The following is a 25317-nucleotide window of genomic DNA, read 5'->3' as shown; positions in this document are numbered from 1 at the left end:
CCTGTTCAACTCAAAGCTAGAAACCAAGCATGCATTCGTTCTCTGGGCTGTTCGAAGAGAGTGGAACCTGATTCTCTGCTATTGTGGGCCAGACGTTTATCACTACAGTAAGAGTAACGGGTCGTATGTCCGTTTGTCCTCTTCCTTTTAGCCTGAGTACTCCTCGTTTTGCTGCTTTAGGTATCTACTGGAGATAAGCATGTAGATGGATTATGAAAATGGCTGCTATTCCGAGGCACAGGGATTATAAAAGAAGGGGTTACAAATGATTCCTGTTTTCATAATGGACGGCTTTGCAGATTAATATAGAATGCATGCAGCCAATTTCTGGTACAAGGCCTATCTCATTTTACTGAGTGCCTGCCGTCATTTATATGAGGTTTATGGTGCCCGTCTTTTAAACGAATATTCATATGACTTTGTGTTACTTTGTCTTATTTCAGCTGTCCCACTAGTGATGGGAGAAACAAATCTAAACAGTTACGTATCCCGATTTTATTTTGGACGATATACAGTATATATTTGGACATTTATACTTGACTCCGAGTATAAACGTGTTTTTCTTTGGTACCTTCTTTGGTACCTTTTTCATCCTATAGCTTGTTCATCTTCTTTTTAAATCATGAGCTAGTGCTCTCCTGCTCTCGTCCCTCTTGTCCCTCGCAAATAAAATCACAGCAATCGAACTGCAAAACATATAGAATCGTGAGAATCGTAATACATCTCGTGAGGTCCCTGGCAATACACAGCCTTTAGTCCCAGATAGTAGCAATATTAATCCATGTTTTCTATCATGAAAAGGTTGCTATGTGTGTTTTTTACCAACTTTTCCTGCTGCCGTTGGATATCTACAGACATCCTGGTCGATGATGACCTTCAAGGTGAATTCTAACTTCATCATGTTGCCCTCCCCTCATAATGTGCTTGGGTCCGGGGTGAAGTTTCCCCTCGGATCTAGGACCAGCTTCCTATCATGACCTTGGGTCAGTTTGGCATTTTGGTTATACTGGTTATTAGTGGGTTATTAGTGGGGAAAATGCGAAACTGACCCAAGATCAGCGTCTAGGGGCAACTTCTCCCTAGATTAGTGTCTGAGCATGGCATGTATGTTGTTTTCTGTGTCACCTTTCTGCTCATAGAATGATCGTCATTTTCAACCTATTTCCTTTTACAAGCATTAAAACCCCATTCACATAGGGCAGAAGTTAAAACGGCTGTGGAGAAATGACTTCAAATGTAGAGTTATCATTTCCGGACCAAGTAAGTCTGTGCTTTTCCCATTTCTTTCCCATTGCTTTCTTGAACTTTTGTAAATCAGGGCCCAAGAATAATAATCTCCACGAGGCCATTATATTACTGTATTGCCTAGTGTGTCTCTCTCTCTCTCTCTCTCTCTCTCTCTCTCTCTCTCTCTCTCTCTCTCTCTCTCTCTCTCTCTCTCTCTCTCTCTCTCTCTTCTCTCTCTTCTCTCTCTTCTCTCTCTTCTCTCTCTTCTCTCTCTCTCTCTCTCTCTGCCATAATCCACATACGGTGACTGATGATCTCTCTCTCCCAGACACAAATGGCTTTTTAAACCTCTTTCTCAAAGGTGTAAGTCTGCAAACTGATTGGTCTCTTTGGCCATTCAAGCCCAGTAGCTCTTGTCTAAATCGTCTATCTGCTCTGTCCCAAACCTCCATGCCGCCTCGCACCCAGCTGCCCCCAAAGGAACTAGCTGGCACAAAGTGACATACAGTGCATTCGAAAAATATTCAGACCCCTGGACTTTTTCCACGTTTTATTATGTTACCGCCTTATTCTAAAATTGATTAAATAGTTTTTTCCCCTCATCAATCTAGACACAATACCCCATAATGACAAAGCAAAAACAGGTTTTTAGACATTTTTGCAAATGTAAAAAATAACTGAAATATCACATTTTTTATTTATTTATTTATTTGAACCTTTATTTAACTAAGCAAGTTAGTTAAGAACAAATTCTAATTTACAATGACGGCCTACTACGGCCAAACCCTAACCCGGACGACACTGGGTCAATTGTGCACCACCCTATGGGACTCCCAGTCACAGCCTGTTGTGATACAGCCTAGAATCGAACCAGGGTCTGTAGTGACGCCTCTACAATTGAGATGCAGTGCCTTAGACCGCTTCGCCACTTGGGAATACAGTGGGGCAAAACAGTATTTAGTCAGCCACCAATTGTGCAAGTTCTCCCACTTAAAAAGATGAGAGAGGCCTGTCATTTTCATCAAAGGTACACTTCAACTATGACAGGCAAAATGAGAAAAAAAAATCCAGAAAATCACACTGTAGGATTTTTAATGAATTTATTTGCAAATTATGGTGGAAAATAAGTATTTGGTGACCTACAAACAAGCAAGATTTCTGGCTCTCACAGACCTGTAACTTCTTCTTTACGATGCTCCTCTGTTCTCCACTCGTTACCCTTATTAATGGCAGCTGTTTGAACTTGTTATCAGTATAAAAGACACCTGTCCACAACCTCAAGCAGTCACACTCCAAACTCCACTATGGCCTAGACCAAAGAGCTGTCAAAGGACACCAGAAACAAAATTGTAGACCTGCACCAGGCTGGGAAGACTGAATCTGCAAAAGGTAAGCAGCTTGGTTTGAAGAAATCAACTGTGGGAGCAATTATTAGGAAATGGAAGACATACAAGACCACTGATAATCTCCCTCGATCTGGGGCTCCACGCAAGATCTCACCCCGTGGGGTCAAAATGATCACCAGAACGGTGAGCAAAAATCCCAGAACCACACGGGGGGACCTAGTGAATGACCTGCAGAGAGCTGGGACCAAAGTAACAAAGCCTACCATCAGTAACACACTACGCCGCCAGGGACTCAAATCCTGCAGTGCCAGACGAGTCCCCCTGCTTAAGCCAGTACATGTCCAGGCCCGTCTGAAGTTTGCTAGAGAGCATTTGGATGATCCAGAAGAAGATTGGGAGAATGTCATATGGTCAGATGAAACCAAAATATAACTTTTTGGTAAAAACTCAACTCGTCGTGTTTGGAGGACAAAGAATGCTGAGTTGCATCCAAAGAACACCATACCTACTGTGAAGCATGGGGGTGGAAACATCATGCTTTGGGACTGTTTTTCTGCAAAGGGACCAGGACGACTGATCCGTGTAAAGGAAAGAATGAATGGGGCCATGTATCGTGAGATTTTGAGTGAAAACCTCCTTCCATCAGCAAGGGCATTGAAGATGAAACGTGGCTGGGTCTTTTAGCATGACAATGATCCCAAACACACCGCCCGGGCAACAAAGGAGTGGCTTTGTAAGAAGCATTTCAAGGTCCTGGAGTGGCCTAGCCAGTCTCCAGATCTCAACCCCATAGAAAATCTTTGGAGGGAGTTGAAAGTCCGTGTTGCCCAGCAACAGCCCCAAAACATCACTGCTCTAGAGGAGATCTGCATGGAGGAATGGGCCAAAATACCAGCAACAGTGTGTGAAAACCTTGTGAAGACTTACAGAAAACGTTTGACCTCTGTCATTGCCAACAAAGGGTATATAACAAAGTATTGAGATTAACTTTTGTTATTGACCAAAAACTTATTTTCCACCATAATTTGCAAATAAATTCATAAAAAATCCTACAATGTGATTTTCTGGATTTTTTACCCCTCATTTTGTCTGTCAGAGTTGAAGTGTACCTATGATGAAAATTACAGGCCTCTCATCTTTTTAAGTGGGATAACTTGCACAATTGGTGGCTGACTAAATACTTTTTTGCCCCACTGTATATAAGTATTCAGACCCTTTACTCAGTACTTTGTTGAAGCACATTTGGCAGCGATCACAGCCTCGTGTCTTCTTGGGTACAAGCTTGGCACACCTGTATTCTTGGGTATGACGCTACAAGTTTGGCACACCTGTAGTTTCTCCAATTCTTTTCTGCAGATCCTCTCAAGTTCTGTCTGGTTGGATGGGGAGCGTCGCTGCACAGCTATTTTTATGTCTCTCCAAAGATGTTCGATCGGGACCAAGTCCGGGCTCTGGCTGGGCCACTCAAGGACATTCAGAGACTTGTCCCAAAGCCCCTCCTGCGTTGTATTGGCTGTGTGTTTAGGGTTGTTGTCCTCTTGGAAGGTGAACCTTCACCCTAGTCTGAGGTCCTGAGTGCTCTGGAGCAGGTTTTCATCAAGGATCTCTCTGTACTTTCCCTTGGTCCTTGCTAGTCTCCCAGTCCCTGCCGCTGAAAAACATCTCCACAGGATGATGCTGCGACCACCATGCTTCACCGTAGGGATGGTGCCAGGTTTCCTCCAGACATGACGCTTGGCATTCAGGCCAAAGAGTGTTTCTCATGGAATGAGAGGCCTTTCTCATGGACTGAGAGGCCTTTAGGTGCCTTTTGGCAAACCCCGCGGGCTGTCATGTGCCTTTTACAAAGGAGTGGCTTCTGTCTGGCCACTCTATCATAAAGGCTTGATTGTTCTTCTGGAAGATTATCCCATCTCCACAAAGGAACTCTGGAGCTCTGTCAGAGTGACCATCGGGTTCTTGGTCACCTCCCTGACCAAGGCCCTGCTTCCCCGATTTTTGAGTTTGGCCGGTCGGCCAACTCCAGGAAGAGTCTTGGTGGTTCCAAACTTCCATTTAAGAATGATGGAGGCCACTGTGTTCTTGGGGACCTTCAATTATGGTACCCATCCCCAGATCTGTGCCTCGACACAATCCTGTCTTGGATTGTCAACTTATACCGAAACCAAGATGGCATAGCAGTCGGACGTGTGTTTGTCTTGTCCCGTCTTGTCCCATGTAAATAGTTGTTTCCCTCAGTTTTTTTGTATATATTTCGTATATATTTTAATCTCACTTTCCATCTACGGACTGAATATACTTTCCTGCAACCCGCCTCACCCAATGTGGTACGGATCTGCTATTTTTATACTTTAGTACCGGAACCCCCATCAGAAGCTAGCCATCTAACTAGCTACTAGCTAGTAGTCAGTTAGCCACTGCTAGCGGTCTTCACCGTTAACTCAGACACTGGCCAGCTTCAGCTTGGTCAATACCTGCCAGTCTGCACAGCGCGATATCAACCCAGAGAATATCGGACTGCTTTTTCTCTATCAAAGCATCGGATTCCTACCGCAAGCTCTGGATCATTACACCGGATTATCGCAGCTAGTTAGCTGCAACCTGAGTAACTACTGCTGGCCAACGCCTCTGTCCCGAAGCATGCACCAGTTAGCCTTGAGCTAGTCTCGAGAAAGGCCCATCTCCTAGCTCGCCAAAGAGGTCTACCAGCTAATTCTTGGGCTACAATACCTCTTTTGCCAATTGGCCTGGACCCTTTATTGCCGACATGGAGTCCCGCCGATCCATCATGATTGGTCTGCCGACGTAATCGTCTGAGGAGGTTTCAACAGGCTTTGACATTGCCAAAGGCCCATCTGCTATCCCCGGCCCGCTCGCTTTCTGAATCGCCATGTCTCCAGCTCGCCTAGCATAGTAGCGACTACCGAACGGCTCCCAGACTCACTTATTGCTGCTCATTGGACTCTATGATCACTCGGCTACACATGCCTCTCCCTCATGTCAATATGCCTTGTCTACTGCTGTTTAGTTTAGGTTAGTTTAGGCTAGTTGTTATTGTTTTATTTCACTGTAGCGCTCCCAGCCCCACCCAACATGCCTTAGATAGCTCTTTTGTCCCACCCCCCACACATACGGAGACCTCACCTGGCTTAACTGGTGCCTCCAGAGACACAACCACCGCTCTCATCGTCACTCAATGCCTAGGTTTACCTCCACTGTATTCACATCCTACCATGCCCTTGTCTGTACATTATGCCCTGAATCTATTCTACGACGGCCAGAAATCTGCTCCTTTTATTCTCTGTTCCCAACGCACTAGACGACCAGTTCCCGCAGCTATGCCCTGGACACCATATGTGCATTGATTGCCCCCCCATCTATCTTCACAGTTCGTACTGTTAGGTGACCTAAACTGGGATATGCTTAACAACCCGGCTGTCCTACAATCTAAGCTAGATACCCTCAATCTCACACAAATGATCAAGGAACCTACCAGGTTCAACCCTAAATCCGTAATCATGAGCACTCTCATAGATATCATCCTGACCAACTTGCCCTCTAAATACACCTCTGCTGTCTTCAACCAGGATCTCAGGAATCACTGCCTCATTGCCTGCATCCGTAATGGGTCTGCGGTCAAACGACCACCCCTCATCACTGTCAAACGCTCCCTAAAACACTTCAGCAAGCAGGCCTTTCTAATCGACCTGGCCAGGGTATCCTGGAAGGATATTGACCTCATCCCATCAGTAGAGGATCCCTGGTTGCTCTTTAAAAGTGCTTTCCTCACCATCTTAAATAAGCATGCCCCTTTCAAAAAATGTAGTTCTAAGAACAGATATAGCCCTTGGTTCACCCCAGACTTAACTGCCCTTGACCAGCACATAAACATCCTGTGGTGTACTGCATTAGCATCAAATAGCCCCAGCGATATGCAACTTTTCATGGAAGTTAAGAGCCAATATACACAGTCAGTTAGGAAAGCTAAGGCTAGCTTTTTCAAACAGAAATTTGCATCCTGTAGCACTAATTCCAAAAGGTTTTGTGACACTGTAAAGTCCATGGAGAATAAGAGCACCTCCTCCCAGCTGCCCACTGCAGTGAGGCTAGGAAACACTGTAACCACCGATAAATCTACGATTATTGACAATTTCAATAAGCATTTTTCTATGGCTGGCCATGCTTTCCACCTGGCTACCCCAACCCCGGCCATCAGCTCTGCACCCCCCGCAGAAACTTGCCCAAGTCCCCCTCGCTTCTCCTTCACCCAAATCCAGACAGCTTATGTTCTGAAAGAGCTGCAAAATATGGACCCTACAAATCAGGTGGGCTAGACAATCTGGACTCTCTCTTTCGAAAATTATCCGCCGAAATTGTTGCAACTATTACTAGCTTGTTCAACCTCTCGTTCTTATCATCTGAGATCCCCAAAGGTTGGAAAGCTGCTGCGGTCATCCCCTCTTCAAAGGGGGAGACACTCTAGACCCAAACTGTTATACACCTACATCCATCCTGCCTTTCTAAAATCTTCGAAATCCAAATTAACAAACAGATCACTGACCATTTCGAATCCCACCGTACCTTCTCCACTATGCAATCTGGTTTCCGAGCTGGTCATGGGTGCACCTCAGCCACGCTCAAGGTCCTAAACAATATCATAACCACCATTGATAAAAGACAGTACTGTGCAGCCGTCTTCATCGACCTGGCCAAGGCTTTCGACTCTGTCAATCACCGCATTCTTATCAGCAGACTCAATAGCCTTGGTTTCTCAAATGACTGCCTCGCCTGGTTCAACAACTACATCTCTGATAGAGTTCAGTGTGTCAAATCCGAGGGCCTGTTTTCCGGACCTCTGGCAGTCTCTATGGGGGTACCACAGGGTTCAATTCGTGGGCCCGACTCTCTTCTCTGTATATATCAATGATATCGCTCTTGCTGCTTGTGACTCTCTGATCCACCTCTACACAGACGACACCATTCTGTATACATCTGGCCCTTCTTTGGACACTGTGTTAACAAACCTCCAGACGTGCCATACAACTCTCCTTCCACGGCCTCAAACTGCTTTTAAATGCATGTAAAACTAAATGCATGCTCTTCAACCGATTGCTGCCCTCACCTGCCCTACTCTGGACGGTTCTGACTTAGAATATGTGGACAACTACAAATACCTAGATGTCTGGTAAGACTGTAACTCTCCTTCCAGGCTCACATTAAGCATCTCCAATCCAAAATGAAATATGTGCATGGCACAGTTGCTCTCCTGTGGTCATCTGGGCCAGAACTGCCTGTGTGACCTGTGGATTATTTCTGCAGTAGCAGTAAAAGGGATGTGGATGTTCACATGCCCTCGCTCATTCGCATTCAGTTGACAAATGCCACCTGAAAGTTGAAACCTGAGCCCGACCTGAAATCTGCAGGCTGCAGCCCTCTCTCCCTCTCTGTCTCTGGCCAGAGCCAGACCACGATCCGCCCCCTCTCTGGTCTCCCCTCCTCTTCCCCCACCTGCTGCAGCGTTGGCAGGAAGTCATTTCTCCTCTCTCCTGATGAAAATTGGAAGATGAAGACAAATCATCCCTTGGCCATTTATGCCTGATGTCCATTTCAGAGCACTGGAAGAGAGCAAAGGGAAATGACGATCAACAGCCTCTATGCAGGTGGGGTGTTCAGCCCACGCCTAACGTAAACACTTTGGTTTACGGAAACGCTGGTGTAGAGTTAAAGCTTCCAGCTTTTCATACTTGTGTAATCTTCTTCTTGGGAGCGGAACAGATTGTTTTCATGGATTTTGCTTTTCTTACTCCCTTGTTGGGAAAAGGTTTCAAGAATTATTTTGGACCAGGAATGTAAGTCAGCTGCATCCATTTAAATGTTTGTTTCTGTGGAGTCAGTGTGCCAAACCACCACCTCCCTACAGTACGTCTGGCCTCTGCCAAGTGCAATCTGTTAGGGCCACAGGAGGAGTTTAAGGCAGCATTAAACAACTATAACACGCCATGAATGTTCATCACAGACAGTCATATATTATTTTCAGAGACAATTTGAAGCTGCTTCCGAACCTGAACGCTACATTTCACCAGGGAAGCAGAATAAATGCACAGGGATTAGCGTGCTAAGGTTTATAATGGTGCTGTTAAGAGAGCGAGAAAGAGAGAGAGAGAGAGATGAAGGGAGGGAGAGAGAGAGCCTGCAGAGCAGAGCGGGATGGATATGCATGGATGCTCCTGTCTCTGGGAGACTTCTTCCTCTCCTCCTTCTCTCCTCCTCTCCAGCTACAGTTCTACTGAAAGCCTTCCTTATGTTTGATGGGTTTAGCTAATTATTGGGCTGTGGCAGTCTGTGATGTGGTGTCCTACACCGGCTCATTGATATTCCCCCTCTCTAGTCGGCAACATTTAAACAAGAGAAGCCGAAGCGATTTACTGCCAGACGGAAGGAACACCTTTGTCTGAAGCGCTGCAGATTGACTGACTGAGCCACTGCTGGGTGTGTCGCCACATCAGCACACATTAACCTCGCCAATGACAAGTCCCACCTTGGGCTGGAAATGTCCTGTAATTTCCCCCAAATTCACAGGTTTTCCAGAAATCCCAGTTAGAACTTTCCCGGGAACCAGGAGGGAAAACCTGGGAATTTTGAGAAAGTTTGTGGAGTTGTGTAGCCTTAGTCCTTTCCCTTCCCGTCCTCTCTGAAGCAATGCAATAGATGTCACTACCTCTTACCCACGGGGAAATACCGTTTTAGTGGATGGCATTAGCTATGCTTTCCATGTCGCCCAGTAAACTGTTTGAATAGGGTTTATTCTCCACTGGCTTGTCGTTTAGCTGTTCATTAGTTAGTGTGCTGGAGGTTATCAGGGGTCTCGCTGTTGCATCAGCACCCCCCGGGTCTCTCTCTCCACAGCTGAAGGCACACTGTGGATGCTCCAGAGGTCATGTTTATTTGGTCCTGCTTCTGAGGCGGAGGAGAACAGTGTGCTGCTACTGAGTATATATCTAGCTGCCTCACTGGGCTTCAACTCTCCTGGAGAAAGACATATATATTTCATATTTATTTATTCCTTTCCGCTGTCTTGAACTCCGATAAGAATCCCTAATTCATTTCGTTAACGCATGACAGCGTCAGTGTTGAGCAGCTTTGGAGCCTCAGCTCGCCGGGAAGTGTTGGCCCGGCGCCCGCTCTATTGAAGCGAGGGACGTGTGCAGTGAGTGTTCAGTGAGTCGGCCACTGCGGTCTCTCTCGCACTGGGGCTGGGGGAGTCGAGTTGAGGGGAGTTAAGACCCCTTGGTGCGAGGTTACGTCACACGCACATCCACAGGAGCCATGTGCGTGGGATCCATTTGCCTGAAGCTGAGGGGATGGGAGAGTATCGTGGCGTTAGCATCATGGCCCTGGAGCTTTGGATTTATATGTGTGGATGCAGAGCAGCATATGCTTCATAATTGCTGTAGGCATGGGATGCGTCCCAAATGGTACCCTATTCTCTGTATAGTCCATTACTTTTATCGATTTCCAGACAAAAGTAGAGAATAGGGTGCCATTTGGGACGCTGAAATTGTTCCACTTTTGGACCGACCGGCCCTCGTGTCAGTCAGCTATTCAGCCATGGTGCGTTGCGACTCCCCCAAATACTATCGTCATAGTAATTCATCTGGTGTGAATTTGTTATTTGACTGACATCAGTGGGGTTTCCCCCTGGTAGATGAGCTTATGGTGAAGAGAACCCCCCTCTCCATTTCCAGAAACACGCTTGGCCACATCCTGACATTTTTCTGGCTCAGCCTTGTTCTACTAGCCTATATATCTTCTCTCTCACTACAAAGCCTGGGAATGGGGAAGGCAACTTCTATCCTGTCAAGGCCAATTCTGCATTCCAAATGGAACCCTAATCCCTTTGTAGTGCACTACTTTTGACCAGAGCCTTATGGCTCCTGGTCAAAAGTAGTGCACTACATATGACATAGGGTGCCATTTGGTACTCTTCCCAGGTGTGGCCGCTCATACTGAAAAAGGATGCTGAGTTCACTGCTGGGCGGTTTCAACTAGTGATTGAGGCTTTGGGCTCTATTTCACTATATTTTTTTCTCCTAGGCCAGATAGGTATAATGAGAAGTATGGCTCAAAGTACATTTTCCCAGCTAAGTTGCTAGAGAGAAGAGAGTGTTTACTAATAAGCTGAATCATTAAGAGAGAGGTTGGAGATGAGAGCTGGGGTGGTGTGGCATGAAAAACTGAAAAATCTACTGCCTTAGCATTACACAGAATTGGAAATGAACCATGAATTAATTTCAATTAAGTCTTTAGCAGCTTAAATGTCAAACTCCAACGCGGAAAACACAGAGTTTTTCTCTGAGCTCTCGCTAGCAATTCCAGAGTGCCTGAATCATCGCAGTGGATCCCTATCTGTGGTGTGTGCTGCTGTGTAGCAGCTCCAGTGCTGTCACTGTGTGATGCTAATGGTGATTAGGGGTGACACACTGGGAGATGCACGAGGCCGGTGGCAGTCTCTAACCCTGAACTTGTACTACTGTCTTGGGCAATGTCCCCTATATAGTGCCCTACTTTTGACCAGGGCCCAAAAACTAGTGCACTATATCAGGAATAAGTTGCCATTTGGGATGCAGACTTACACTCCCTCGCCTCCCTCCCCTATCCCTCTAGGTATGCGGAGCTCGTACGCCAGTCAGCACAGCCAGCTGGGCCAGGACCTGAGGTCAGCCATGTCCCCTGACCGACACATCACGCCCATTTACGAGGACAGAACCTTCCATGGGCCCCTGTACCGCAGCCCCAGCCACCAGGGCCCCGTGGACCTCAACCATGCCTCGCAGAGCGCCATCTACAGGGGGCCCTCAGGTACAGTAACCACATGACCAGGGCTGCAAAATTCCTGGAACTTTCACAGAAATCCTGGTTGGAGGATTCACGGATTTCCTGTTTATTCCTTCCTAATTCCGAGAATCTTTCAACTGGGATTTTTGGAAAACCTGGGAATTTTGGGAGAGTTCCTGGAATTTTGCAACCCTATCGTCATCTCTGTGTGCACTGATGAGTACACTAATGCAAACATTATGGTGTCAAGGCATTAATAAGCAGATTTGATCAGCAGTGAGGACAGACAGGCAGCATTAGTGAGAAACAGAGGTTGAGGAGAGAGCAGTATCCTTCATTTAAAATAATTCTGTCATAGTTTATATATGTTAGAGCCCCCCTCTAGCCGAGATGCTCTCTCTCTCTTTCTCTCTCTCTCTCTCTCTCTCTCTCTCTCTCTCTCTCTCTCTCTTTCACACTCTTTCACACTCACTCACTCAATCTCACACGGGAACACTTTGTGCCCAAGCCAGACAGCCATCCAGCCCAGACAGTCTGCATGCTAGCCTGTCTCTCCATCCTTCCCTTCCTCCCTCCTCCGTCAAAGATGGGGCTGAGACAGGAGAGGAGACAGGCATGGGCTGATACTCAAGCCACAAAAGAGTCAATTACCTGTGTGTCACACTCATAATGAGAAGAGGGATGAGGGGCCAGGGGACACAGGCCTAAAAGTAGGACATGCTATCCCAGCATGCCCAGTGCGTGCCCCAAATGGCACCCTATTTAGTGCGCTACGTTTGACCAGGGTCCATAGAGAATAGTGTGCCATTTGGGACGTAACCACTGCCAGCGGTTTGTGTTTGGATGTTAGCATTCTCTCCTCATCGTCCCTCCATTGTCCTCCATTGTCCTCCAGCACTCACCCAATTCAGCATCCTCTATTCAGCAGACCTGAGATCCTCCCTGACCCATGAGTCCAGTAATAAATGGTATTGATGCTCAGAAGAAGCCTCTCAGATAACGATAAGGGCCCATAATGTGTTTGCGCCCAGCTATATTGAGAGGAATAGAAAAAAGGACGTTTGGGCCTCATTAGAAGAAGAAAAAACTAATTTCATCCCCAAGCACTCTTTGTTACGGTGTAAAATGACATTTGAATGGCCCTTTTCCCCGGCTACATTCTTTATCTACAGTGTTTCTGGTGTATTTCTAGTGAGAACGAGGGTTATTTATGCTAAATGGCAATATTGATTCCTGGCGCAGAAAAAGAACATTGCCGAACTCGGGTACGACGAGAATGCAAATACTGATCAATGCTGATTTTGTAGCATTTTAGAGATGGAGTATTTTTTTTCCCCTCTATAAGATTATTTTAGTAGACTTTAAAAGTGGTGGCTTGTAGCCAGGTTTTGTTTACTTAAGAGACTATGAGAATTGATCTGTAGTTACAAAATGTATAACTTTGTTGATTAAGGGACACTTTTCTATATTTACATTTTAGTCATTTAGCAGATGCCCTTATCCAGAGCAACTCATCCTTTCATCCTGAAGGGATACTGCAAGATTATTCTACATACCCAGAGTCAAATAAACCTGTAGATACCATGTCTACAGGTACTGCATGCAGAGACATAGAAATGGTATGCACGGGTTCATCTGACTCTGAGTAAGTAGTCAATTGTCAAAATCTCGCAGTATCCCTTTCAGATAGCAAGGTGAGACAACCACATATCACAGTCATAGTAAGTCAACAAATCCTCAGTAAAACATCCGTCAGCAAAGTCCGTGCTGGTAGGAAAAGACAAATGTGAGTTTTAGTGATATTTCCGGATATTTGCAGTGGGAGTTTTTTCTGCGGTGTGCCAGTTGAGTTTCCCCCATTACCCACAGTGCATTCTGAAAGTATTCAGACACCTTGACTTTTTCCACATTTTGTTACGTTACAGCCTTATTCTAAAATAGATTTTTTTTTAAATATATAATTCTCAGCAATCTATACACAATACCCCATCATGACAAAGTGAAAACAGGTTTTTAGAAAGCATTGCAAAAACTAGAAATATCTTATTTACTTAAGTATTCAGACCCTTTGCTATGGGATTCGAAATTGAGCTCAGGTGCATCCTGTTTCCATTGATCATCCTTGAGCTGTTTCTACAACTTGATTGGAGTCCACCTGTGGTGAATTCAATTGATTGGACATGATTTGAAACGGCACACACCTGTCTATATAAGGTCCCAAAGTTGACAGTGCATGTCAGAGCAAAAACCAAGCCATGGGGTCGAAGCAATTGTCTACAGGATTGTGTCAAGACACAGATCTGGGGAAGGGTACCAAAACATTTATGCATCATTGAAGGTCTCCAAGAACACAGTGGCCTCCATCATTTTTAAATGGAAGAAGTTTGGAACCACCAAGATCTTCCTAGACCTGGCTGCGGGGGAGAAGGGCCTTGGTCAGGGAGGTGACCAACAACCCTATGGTCACTTTGACAGAGCTCTAGAGTTCCTCTGTGGAGATGGGAGAACCTTCCAGAAGGACAACCATCTCTGCAGCACTCCACCAATCAGGCCTTTATGGTAGTGACCAGACAGAAGCCACTCCTCAGTAAAAGGCACATGACAGCCGCTTGGAGTTTTCCAAAGGGCACCTAAAGACTCTCAGACCATGAGAAACAAGATTCTCTGTTCTGATGAAACCAAGATTGAACTCTTTGGCCTGAATGCCAGCTGTCACATCTGGAGGAAACCTGGCACCATCCCTACGGTGAAGCATGGTGGTGGCAGCATCATGCTGTGGGGATGTTTTCAGTGGCAGGGACTGGGAGACTAGTCAGAATCGAGGGAAAGACAGAGAGATCTTTGATGAAAACCTGATCCAGAACGCTCAGGACCTCAGACTGGGGCAAATGTTCCCCTTCTAACGGAACAAAAACCCTAAGCACACAGCCAAGACAAGGCAGGAGTGGCTTCGGGACCAGTCTCTCAGACTTGAATCCGACCAAACATCTCTGGAGAGACCTGAAAATAGCTGTGCAGCAACACTCCCCATCCAACCTGACAGAGCTTGAGAGATTCTGCAGAGAAGAATGAGAGAAACTCCCCAAATACAGGTGTGCCAAGCTTATAGTGTCATAACCAAGAAGACTGGAGGCTGTTATCACTGCCAATACTTATGTAAATGTCATATTCCAGTTTTTTGTTTAAAAAAAAATTGCAAATATTTCTAAAAACCTGTTTTTGTTTTGTCATTATGGGGTATTGTGTGTAGATTGATGAGGGAAAAAAAAGATTTAATCCATTTTAGAATAAGGCTGTAACGTAACAAAATGTGGAAAAAGTGAAGGGGTCTGAATACTTTCCGAATGCACTGTATGCACAGCCTGAAGGCAGCGAGTCTGGACTGGCCTATGAACTGCCAAGCAGAGCGGGGCATTGATGTGAAAAATGTGATTTTTGGAGGGCCGCTTCAATGTGACGTCCTGTTTCTGGTGGGAGGGACTGTGTGTGTGTGTGTGTACCGTGAGTGTCGTATGTGTGCCTTGTGTGTGTGTGTTTGCAGCGTATGCAGACCCAGTCCCTGCAGGATGTTAGGATAGAAATGTGACTGGAGGAGAGGAGAGCAGCAGTCAAGCTGTCACGCAGTCACGTGGGCTATGCGTGCTGCTCGGAGCAGGAAGGCGGTCAAGGGCCAGGCTGTGTGAGTGTGTGTGTGTGTGTGTGTGTGTGTGTGTGTGTGTGTGTGTGTGTGTGTGTGTGTGTGTGTGTGTGTGTGTGTGTGTGTGTGTGTGTGTGTGTGTGTGTGTGTGTGTGTGTGTGTGTGTGTGTGTGTGTGTGTGTGTGTGACAGTGTATGTGTGTGATATTGTGAGAGAAACTAGGTCACAATATCACAACGCGAGGAGGAGAGAGGGGGCAGAAAATACATTGTTTTATGGACAGTGACACAGTCAAGACGCTCAACGACTAAATATTTGCCATTGCCTGGAAGATTCGAAGGAAGAATGTCCTGTTGGTGTGTTTATGTGTTAGCTTAGCTGGCGTTAGAGCCGGTGCGGTTTCACCTAGATAGGAAGGGCTGCGTGTGTCTATTCCTGTGCCGGACACTTGGCCGGGCTCACTGCACTGTGTGGAGCTGGCCTCAGACCACGCTGAAGCAGACAGGAGAGAGGGATAAGAAGAGGAGTGTTGCTGGATCACCTACTACAAGACTGCAGCCCTGTGAAAACCTGCAGGTTCTGGCTGGCTTAATCCTACCTCTTTAAAAAAAAAATAAACAGTCCCTTTGAAGAAGGAGACTTATATAGTGTGGAATCATGGGAGTGCTGTTTTACCCTCGTCGTTAAGTGGAACCAGATTGGAGGAATTGCTGTTTGAGTGAAAAAGCCTTGTGTGTTTTCAGCTTGATGAGTTGAACAAGGACTGCAGCAGCATGACAATTAACTGTCAGTCCACGAGGAAAGACATCAACACTGTCGGTGAATCGATGTTAGTAATGACAGGGATACAGGCTTAACTAGATGGACAATCAAGGCAAAATAACATTGTTGTGGATGGAATCCCAGAGTCTCCAAACGAGACCTGGACGGAGTCTGAGGTGAAAGTGAGGGAAATGATTGAAGAGCTGCCAATAGATCATAAGAAGATTGAGGTGGAGTGCGCCCACAGGATTGAAAAACCTATCCAGGTGACAGACCCAGGTCGATAGTGATAAAGTTCCTGAGGTATAAAGACAAGGTGGCTGTTATGGACAGTGCCAAGATCTTGAGAGGAACCGACATCTTCCTCAACGACGACTACTCTGAAACTGTGCGCCAGAGGCGAAGAGAATTGATCCCAGCCATTAAAGCTGACAGAGAGCGTGGGGACATTGCTTACATCTGCTACGACAGGCTCGTTGTCCACCCTCCCACCCAAAAGCCTGAAAGGGGTGAGAGAACCAAGCAGAGGGGTTCATAGCCTAAGCCTTGCACCCGGATTGAGGCTTGCTTTGTTTGTGGTTTCCCACTTGATGCTTATCTCTGATAAGCTACCCAGGAAATGGCTAAAAAGAGCCCATATTAAAATAGGCAGCCTAAGAAATAAGGTTCATGAAATCAATAACTTGCTAACCGCAGATAACATTCATATATTAGCCATCGCTGAGACTCACTTTGATAATTCCTTTGACAAGACAGCAGTAGCAATAGAGGGATATAACATCTATAGAAGAGACAGGAATGCATATGGTGTCGCTGTATGGTTTCAGAGCCAAATTCCCGTGAACCTCAGAGGAGATCTTACGCCAAAGGTTGTCGAAGTGTTGTGGTTGGTGGCACATCGAAAGCTTATTCTTTTGGGGTGCTGCTATCGGCCTGCCAAATGCAAACAGTCAGTATTTGGATAATAAGTGTGAAACGCTTGATAGTGTATGTCATGTTAACAGACAGGTCTCTTTTCTGAGTGACCTGAATATAGACTGCTTCTCATTGAGTTGTCCGCTCGTAAAGAAGAAGCTCACTGTAACCAACGCATGTCATCGAGTTCAGGTTATTAATCAATCTACCGGGGTGTTTACAAACAGTCCAAGAACTATATCGTCCATGTGTATTGATTATATTTGTACTAATTCTGCAGAACTTTGTCCTGAAGATGTATCCACACTCGTTGGATGTAGTAACCGCAATATAATAGCTTTATCCAGAAAAGCCAAAGTTCCAAAGGCAGGGCCTAAAATAGTGTATAAGAGATCATACTAAAAGTTTGGTAGTGATTCCTATGCTGAAGATATAAAGGAGATGGATGGGTCTGATGTGTGTAATGAGGAGAATCCAGATGCTGCACTTCAAGCATTTATGAAATTGCTCCTTCCAGCTATTGATAAACATGCACCTATTAAGAAAGTGACTGCTAGAACTGCTAAGGCACCGTGGATCGATGAGGAGCTGAAGAACTGTATGGTTGAATGAGAAGGAAGCAAAAGGAGTGGGTAATGAGTCTGTCTGCACATCTGACTTGCTGACTTACTGCAAATTGAGAAATGATGTGACTAAACTCAACATAAAGAAGAAGAAACTAAGATAAATTATATAAATTATGATGGGGGGAAAAAAAGCTTTGGAGAACTTGAAATGAAATGATGGGCAGAAAGACAAATTCAACATTGTTTTTTATTGAATCAGATGACTCGTTCATCACAAAATGATGTCATTGATGTGACCGATTATTATGAAAACTACTTAATTGGCAAACTCAGGCATGAAATGCCAACAACAAACTGTTGGCCATCATATGCATGCATAAAATGCCAAGAAAAGCAATGGAAATTAACATTTCATAAAGTTAGCGTGGAAGAGGTTAAAACATTGTGGCTGGCCCTCAATAATTAGAAACCTGGTATTGACGACTTAGATGGGAAGCTGCTGAGGATGTTGGCGGAATATGTTGCCGTTCCAATTTCTCACATCTTCAAGATGAGCTCGGAGAAAAAGGTTTTCCCTCAGACCTGGAGGGAAGCTAATGTCATTCTGCTACCCAAGAATGGTAAAGTGCCCTTTTCTGGTTCTATCAGCAGACCAATAAGACTACTGCCAGCTCTTAGCAACATTTTGGAAATAATTGTGTTTGATCAGATATTATGAATCTATGAACAAACAGACTTTTAGCAGTCCTATAGAAAAGGGCGTTCTACATGTACTGCACTGGCACGAATACCTGCTGAAATAAATGGTTTAATAAGAAGATGGTGGGAGCTGTACTGTTAGATTTCGGTGTAGCCTTTGATACTATTGACCATAATCCATTAGCGGAAAAATGGACGTGTTACGGCTTTACGCCCTCTGCCACACCCTATACCAAAGAGTTGCAGTTAGTTTCACAATGGGTGGGAAGCCATAAACTAGTCCTGAATATATCGAAGACTAAGAGCATAGTATTTCGTACAAATCATTCCTTAAGCTGTAGACCTAAGCTGGATTTGGTTATGGAAAATGTGGCTATAGAACATATATATAGAGCCATGATAGCATAGAACTCCCTGACATTTCAAATCACTCAAGCAAGCAGCAAAAGTAGCTTTAAAGAAAAAACGCACAACATCTCTGACCTAAATAGCAGTAGCATGTCCCTCTGTAGCACATCTGGTGTTTGGGTTAAAGTTCAAGATAAGATGTGCCTTTGGCATCAGGATATCAGGGCCTGCTGAGAGGAAGCGATTGTAAGCAACGACCTCGGTAGAGTAAGGAGGTACTCCTCCGTAATGCGATGTGATAGTCTCAAATGAAATCACATTTGATTTGTCACGTGCTTTGTAGACAACACGTGTGGACTATCCGTGAGATGCTTACTTCCTAACAATGCAGAGAGAAAGAAAATGGAGAAATAATAGCAAGGTAAAACACGTAATAATCAAAATCATAACTTGGCTAAATACACGGGGTACCAGTAGCGAGTCGTTGTGCAGGGGTACGAGGAAATAATGCAAGGTACTCTGGTAAGCTTACTGTTATTCAAGAGAGCAACGTTTAATAGAAGTGTATGGAAGTGTATTCTTATTTTGTGTTTGACTGGTGGATGCTGCTGGGTGTGTGTGGTGCGGGGAATGACAATAGAAATGCAAAACAAGTTTTTGAGAACCGGAGGAAACTCCGTAAGAGAACCGGAGGAAACTCCATAAGAGAACCGGTGGAAACTCCGTAAAAGTACCGGAGGAAACTTCGTAAGAGAACCGGAGAAAAATCCGCAAAAGAACCAGAGAAAAATCTGTAAGAATCGGAGGCAACTCCATATCAAGGGGAATTTATTCATTTTATGAACAAGTCCAGAGGCAACGCACTATATCTCAGCTAACCCTTTACGGGTGGTAGACTGTAACACATCACACTATATCTTAGCTAACCCTTTACGGGTGGTAGACTGTAACACATTACACTATATCTTAGCTAACCCTTTACAGGTGGTAGGCTGTAACACATTACACTATATCTTAGCTAAGCCTTTACGGGTGGTAGACTGTAACACATTACACTATACCTTAGCTAACCCTTTACGGGTGGTAGACTGTAACACATTACACTATATCTTAGCTAACCCTTTACGGGTGGTAGGTTGTAACACATTACACTATACCTTAGCTAACCCTTTACGGGTGGTAGGTTGTAAGACATTACACTATATCTTAGCTAACCCTTTACAGGTGGTAGGCTGTAACACATTACACTATACCTTAGCTAACCCTTTATGGGTGGTAGACTGTAACACATTACACTGTACATCAGCTAACCCTTTATGGGTGGTAGACTGTAACACATTACACTATACCTTAGTTAACCCTTTACGGGTGGTAGACTGTAACACATTACACTATATCTTAGCTAACCCTTTACGGGTGGTAGGTTGTAACACATTACACTATACCTTAGCTAACCCTTTATGGGTGGTAGACTGTAACACATTACACTGTACATCAGCTAACCCTTTATGGGTGGTAGACTGTAACACATTACACCATACCTTAGCTAAGCCTTTACGGGTGGTAGACTGTAACACATTACACTACACCTTAGCTAACCCTTTACAGGTGGTAGACTCTAACACATTACACTATACCTTAGCTAAGCCTTTATGGGTGGTAGACTGTAACACATTACACTATATCTTAGCTAACCCTTTACAGGTGGTAGGCTGTAACACATTACCCTATATCTTAGCTAACCCTTTATGGGTGGTAGACTGTAACACATTACACTATACCTTAGCTAACCCTTTACGGGTGGTAGACTGTAACACATTACACTGTACCTTAGCTAACCCTTTATGGGTGGTGGACTGTAACACATTACACTATACCTTAGCTAACCCTTTACGGGTGGTAGACTGTAACACATTACACTATATCTTAGCTAACCCTTTATGGGTGGTAGGTTGTAACACATTACACTATACCTTAGCTAACCCTTTACAGGTGGTAGGTTGTAACACATTACACTATACCTTAGCTAACCCTTTACGGGTGGTAGACTGTAACACATTTCACTATATCTTAGCTAACCCTTTATGTGGGTAGACTGTAACACATTACACTATACCTTAGCTAACCCTTTATGGGTGGTAGACTGTAACACGTTACACTATATCTTAGCTAACCCTTTATGGGTGGTAGACTGTAACACATTACACTATACCTTAGCTAACCCTTTATGGGTGGTAGACTGTAACACATTACACTATACCTTAGCTAACCCTTTACGGGTGGTAGACTGTAACACATTACACTATACCTTAGCTAACCCTTTATGGGTGGTAGGCTGTAACACATTACACTATACCTTAGCTAACCCTTTACGGGTGGTAGACTGGAACACATTACACTATATCTTAGCTAACCCTTTACGGGTGGTTGACTTTAACACATTACACTATACCTTAGCTAACCCTTTATGGGTGGTAGACTGTAACACATTACACTGTACCTTAGCTAACCCTTTATGGGTGGTAGACTGTAACACATTACACTATACCTTAGCTAACCCTTTACGGGTGGTAGACTGTAACACATTACACTATACCTTAGCTAACCCTTTACGGGTGGTAGACTGTAACACATTACACTATATCTTAGCTAACCCTTTATGAGTGGTAGGTTGTAACACATTACACTATACCTTAGCTAACCCTTTACAGGTGGTAGGTTGTAACACATTACACTATACCTTAGCTAACCCTTTATGGGTGGTAGACTGTAACACATTACACTGTACCTTAGCTAACCCTTTATGGGTGGTAGACTGTAACACATTACACTATACCTTAGCTAACCCTTTACGGGTGGTAGACTGTAACACATTACACTATATCTTAGCTAACCCTTTATGAGTGGTAGGTTGTAACACATTACACTATACCTTAGCTAACCCTTTACAGGTGGTAGGTTGTAACACATTACACTATATCTTAGCTAACCCTTTATGGGTGGTAGACTGTAACACATTACACTATATCTTAGCTAACCCTTTATGGGTGGTAGACTGTAACACATTACACTTTATCTTAGCTAACCCTTTACAGGTGGTAGGCTGTAACACATTACACTATATCTTAGCTAACCCTTTACGGGTGGTAGGCTGTAACACATTACACTGTACCTTAGCTAACCCTTTACGGGTGGTAGACTGTAACACATTACACTATACCTTAGCTAACCCTTTATGGGTGGTAGACTGTAACACATTACACTATATCTTAGCTAAGCCTTTACGGGTGGTAGACTGTAACACATTACACTATACCTTAGCTAACCCTTTACGGGTGGTAGACTGTAACACATTACACTATACCTTAGCTAACCCTTTACGGGTGGTAGACTGTAACACATTACACTATATCTTAGCTAACCCTTTACAGGTGGTAGGTTGTAACACATTACACTATACCTTAGCTAACCCTTTACGGGTGGTAGACTGTAACACATTACACTATATCTTAGCTAACCCTTTATGAGTGGTAGGTTGTAACACATTACACTATACCTTAGCTAACCCTTTACAGGTGGTAGGTTGTAACACATTACACTATATCTTAGCTAACCCTTTATGGGTGGTAGACTGTAACACATTACACTATATCTTAGCTAACCCTTTACGGGTGGTAGACTGTAACACATTACACTTTATCTTAGCTAACCCTTTACAGGTGGTAGGCTGTAACACATTACACTATATCTTAGCTAACCCTTTACGGGTGGTAGGCTGTAACACATTACACTTTATCTTAGCTAACCCTTTACAGGTGGTAGGCTGTAACACATTACACTATATCTTAGCTAACCCTTTACAGGTGGTAGGCTGTAACACATTACACTATATCTTAGCTAACCCTTTACGGGTGGTAGGCTGTAACACATTACACTATACCTTAGCTAAGCCTTTATGGGTGGTAGACTGTGACACATTACACTATATCTTAGCTAACCCTTTACGGGTGGTAGACTGTAACACATTACACTGTACCTTAGCTAACCCTTTACGGGTGGTAGACTGTAACACATTACACTATACCTTAGCTAACCCTTTATGGGTGGTAGACTGTAACACATTACACTATATCTTAGCTAAGCCTTTACGGGTGGTAGACTGTAACACATTACACTGTACCTTAGCTAACCCTTTACGGGTGGTAGACTGTAACACATTACACTATACCTTAGCTAACCCTTTATGGGTGGTAGACTGTAACACATTACACTATATCTTAGCTAAGCCTTTACGGGTGGTAGGTTGTAACACATTACACTATACCTTAGCTAACCCTTTATGGGTGGTAGACTGTAACACATTACACTATATTGGTTAATCTGGTAAAACATTTGAATTTCTTCTATATGTGGATACTACTATCATGCAAGCAATTGCCCGACTGCTGACCTGGCTGTGACAAGGTTTTTACTGATTTAAAACACATACTTCAAGTTCTCGTAAGATTGTCTCAGATGGATCACTTATGGGATGGTTCTATAATCAAACGAGTCTCCGTATACATTGACAATGATTTACCGTTTATAAAGAGATACGACTGAGCTTGTTAAGAAACAAATCTTGTCTCTCTAGGAATCAGATTTTGTTAAGAAACGTAAGATTTAAAGTGGGCTTTTTTTACAGAGACAAATCTTGTCTCTAGGAATTAGATTTTCCAGTCAACTTTTCTACCTGTTCTTGATTATGATATTATTGCAGCTGCCTCTTCTCTTACACTCTTGGATTTTCATAGTGCCCTTCATTTTATTCCAGGACACTGTTTTATTACTCTTCACTGTATTCTTTACCAACATGTTGGCTGGACCTCTTTGAAGTCACGTAGATCACACCGAACACTCCCATCTTACCTAACATCACTGTTAGGATTGTTAGGATTGAAAAAGTCATCAAGCCCGTTCACAGGGTTGGTTAACTCCTTTGGTGTCTAGAGAGTTAGGTAAATCAGACTTTAATTTCCTTGCACCTTACGTGTGGAATTATCTTACAATACACTTTCAAATTGGAGGAATTGGTGCCTCTAGGGCATTTCAGACAGTTTTCAGAAAACCTTTCACTGAAGAATGTGTCTGTTTCTTATGATTGTGTTGAACTTTTCATGTATTGTTGCATATAATACCGTGTATTTTGATGTGTATATGAATGTGTAGTTTACTGTATTTGATGTGTGGTGTGGTGCTATACAGGGCTTCTCCTGGAAAAGAGACCTTGATCTCAGCATCGACTTCCTGTCAAAATAAAGGTTAAATAAAAATACCTAGACGTGAAGACGGACATAAGTGAAGCACATCTGATGACAATTATGATTCTGTTGGAGTGATGGATCTTTAAAAAGTCCACGTATGTAGCTAAAGTGAAGGATTAAATTCAAACTTTATCTGGAGGAAACTTCAACACGGTTGCTGAGGTAAGGGATTAAATTGAAGCCGTTAACGGGGAGAAAAGTCCATCTGTAGCTCATTTATGAACGGAATAGCACAGTTGCTAGGGTGAAAACTGTGGTTGAAGCCTTAGCTGGAGGAATTGTTGCATTTCCATTGTTTTCGTTGCACTTGCATTCCATAACATCTATGAATCACATTATTATTAATAGTCTTGACGTCAAATGGGAGAACCAAGGACACAGGTGGCTCTTAATGTTGTGAAAGTCATCCTAGTGTTTACAGAACAACTGGTTCTGAGAGATTAGGATCAGGACCTACAAGTTTAACAGTAAGTAAATGGATGGCTGCAGTGTAGCTGTTATTATGAGTACATGTTGTATGGATTGCTAAGGCATAAGAATATGAAAGTGTGTTATTCTTATTTTAAATGTACAGTATGTAGTTCTGTACCTGTCTATTAATGTTATGTATTATGTAATTTTATGTACTTCTGTCCTTCAGCTGTAATTGACTATTAATGTTGTGTATTATGTGATATTTTATGTTTTGTGTGGACCCCAGGAAGAGTAGCTTTGGCTGTAGCTAATAGGGATCCTAATATAACACTAAATACTCCAGTCAACACCAGTGGAGGGTGCTGAGGGGAGGACGGCTCATAACAATGGCTGGTACGGAGCAAATGGAATGGCATCAAACACATGGAAACCATGGAAACCATGTGTTTGATGGATTTGATAGCATTCCACCCATTCTGCTCCAGCCATTATTATGAGCCGTCCTCCACAATTAAGGTGCCACCAACCTCCTGTGGTCAACATGTCTCTGTGTGTGTCTCAAATGGCACCCTATTCCCTATATATTGCACTACTTTTAACCAGAGCCCTATGGGCCGTTGTCAACGGTAGTGCACTATAAAGGAATTAGGGTACGATTTGGGACACATCCTCTGAGTCTAGGTGAAGAAGTTTGAACAACACTGCTACTCTTCGCTAACTCAGGCAGGTCTAGTGAAGTATAGATCTGGAAGCTGGTGTGTGTCCCTCTGTCCCCCTGTTCAAATCAATCTGAATTGTTTTCCTTTGTCTTTCCAGGTGTGGGGACCCTCCAGAGGACCTCCAGCCAGCGCAATGCCATGACGTACCAAAGAAGCAACTATGCTCTGAACTCGACAGCCTCGTACGCCGAGCCTTACCGCTCTGCCCAGTACCGGCCCTCTGAGGGCAACTACACCCGGCAGCCAGTCGTCATGGACGACGGGACCACCCGCTCACCCTCCATAGACAGCATCCAGAAGGACCCAAGGTAAGCAGGTCAATAGGCACTAGGGTCGTATTCATGACTGCACACCGTAGCAAAATGTTCTACAGCAAAAACAGAACGTAAACTTTGGTTTCTTATTGGATGAATCCCGGTAGATCCCTCCCCGTTTCGGCCCGTTTGCTTCCGTTTGGTACCTACTGAATATGACCCACTGGCACTAACAGTGCTTACTGAGCTCCTATATAGTGCTGGGTCAACATTAGTGTCATCTTACTAGTCA

General features: G+C 44.2%; 1 protein-coding gene across 4 annotated transcripts in view; it reads left to right on the top strand.

The window, feature by feature from the left end:
* LOC129816331 (plakophilin-4-like) overlaps positions 1–25317 on the top strand; it is a 144909-nt gene that overhangs the window by 90440 nt on the left and 29152 nt on the right. For 3 of the 4 annotated variants that reach the window (XM_055870696.1, XM_055870695.1, XM_055870698.1), the window contains 3 exons: positions 855–881; positions 11238–11432; positions 24869–25079. In XM_055870696.1, the coding sequence (XP_055726671.1) occupies positions 855–881; positions 11238–11432; positions 24869–25079 (433 nt within the window). The remainder of the gene's footprint in view (positions 1–854; positions 882–11237; positions 11433–24868; positions 25080–25317) is intronic. The other variant, XM_055870697.1, reaches the window with a different exon arrangement.

The sequence above is a fragment of the Salvelinus fontinalis genome, chromosome 19 (genome assembly GCF_029448725.1).
Source record: "Salvelinus fontinalis isolate EN_2023a chromosome 19, ASM2944872v1, whole genome shotgun sequence".
Taxonomy (NCBI): domain Eukaryota; kingdom Metazoa; phylum Chordata; class Actinopteri; order Salmoniformes; family Salmonidae; genus Salvelinus; species Salvelinus fontinalis.
The sequence above is the reverse complement of the archived record's forward strand: the minus strand, read 5'-3'. Positions and strand labels throughout refer to the sequence as shown.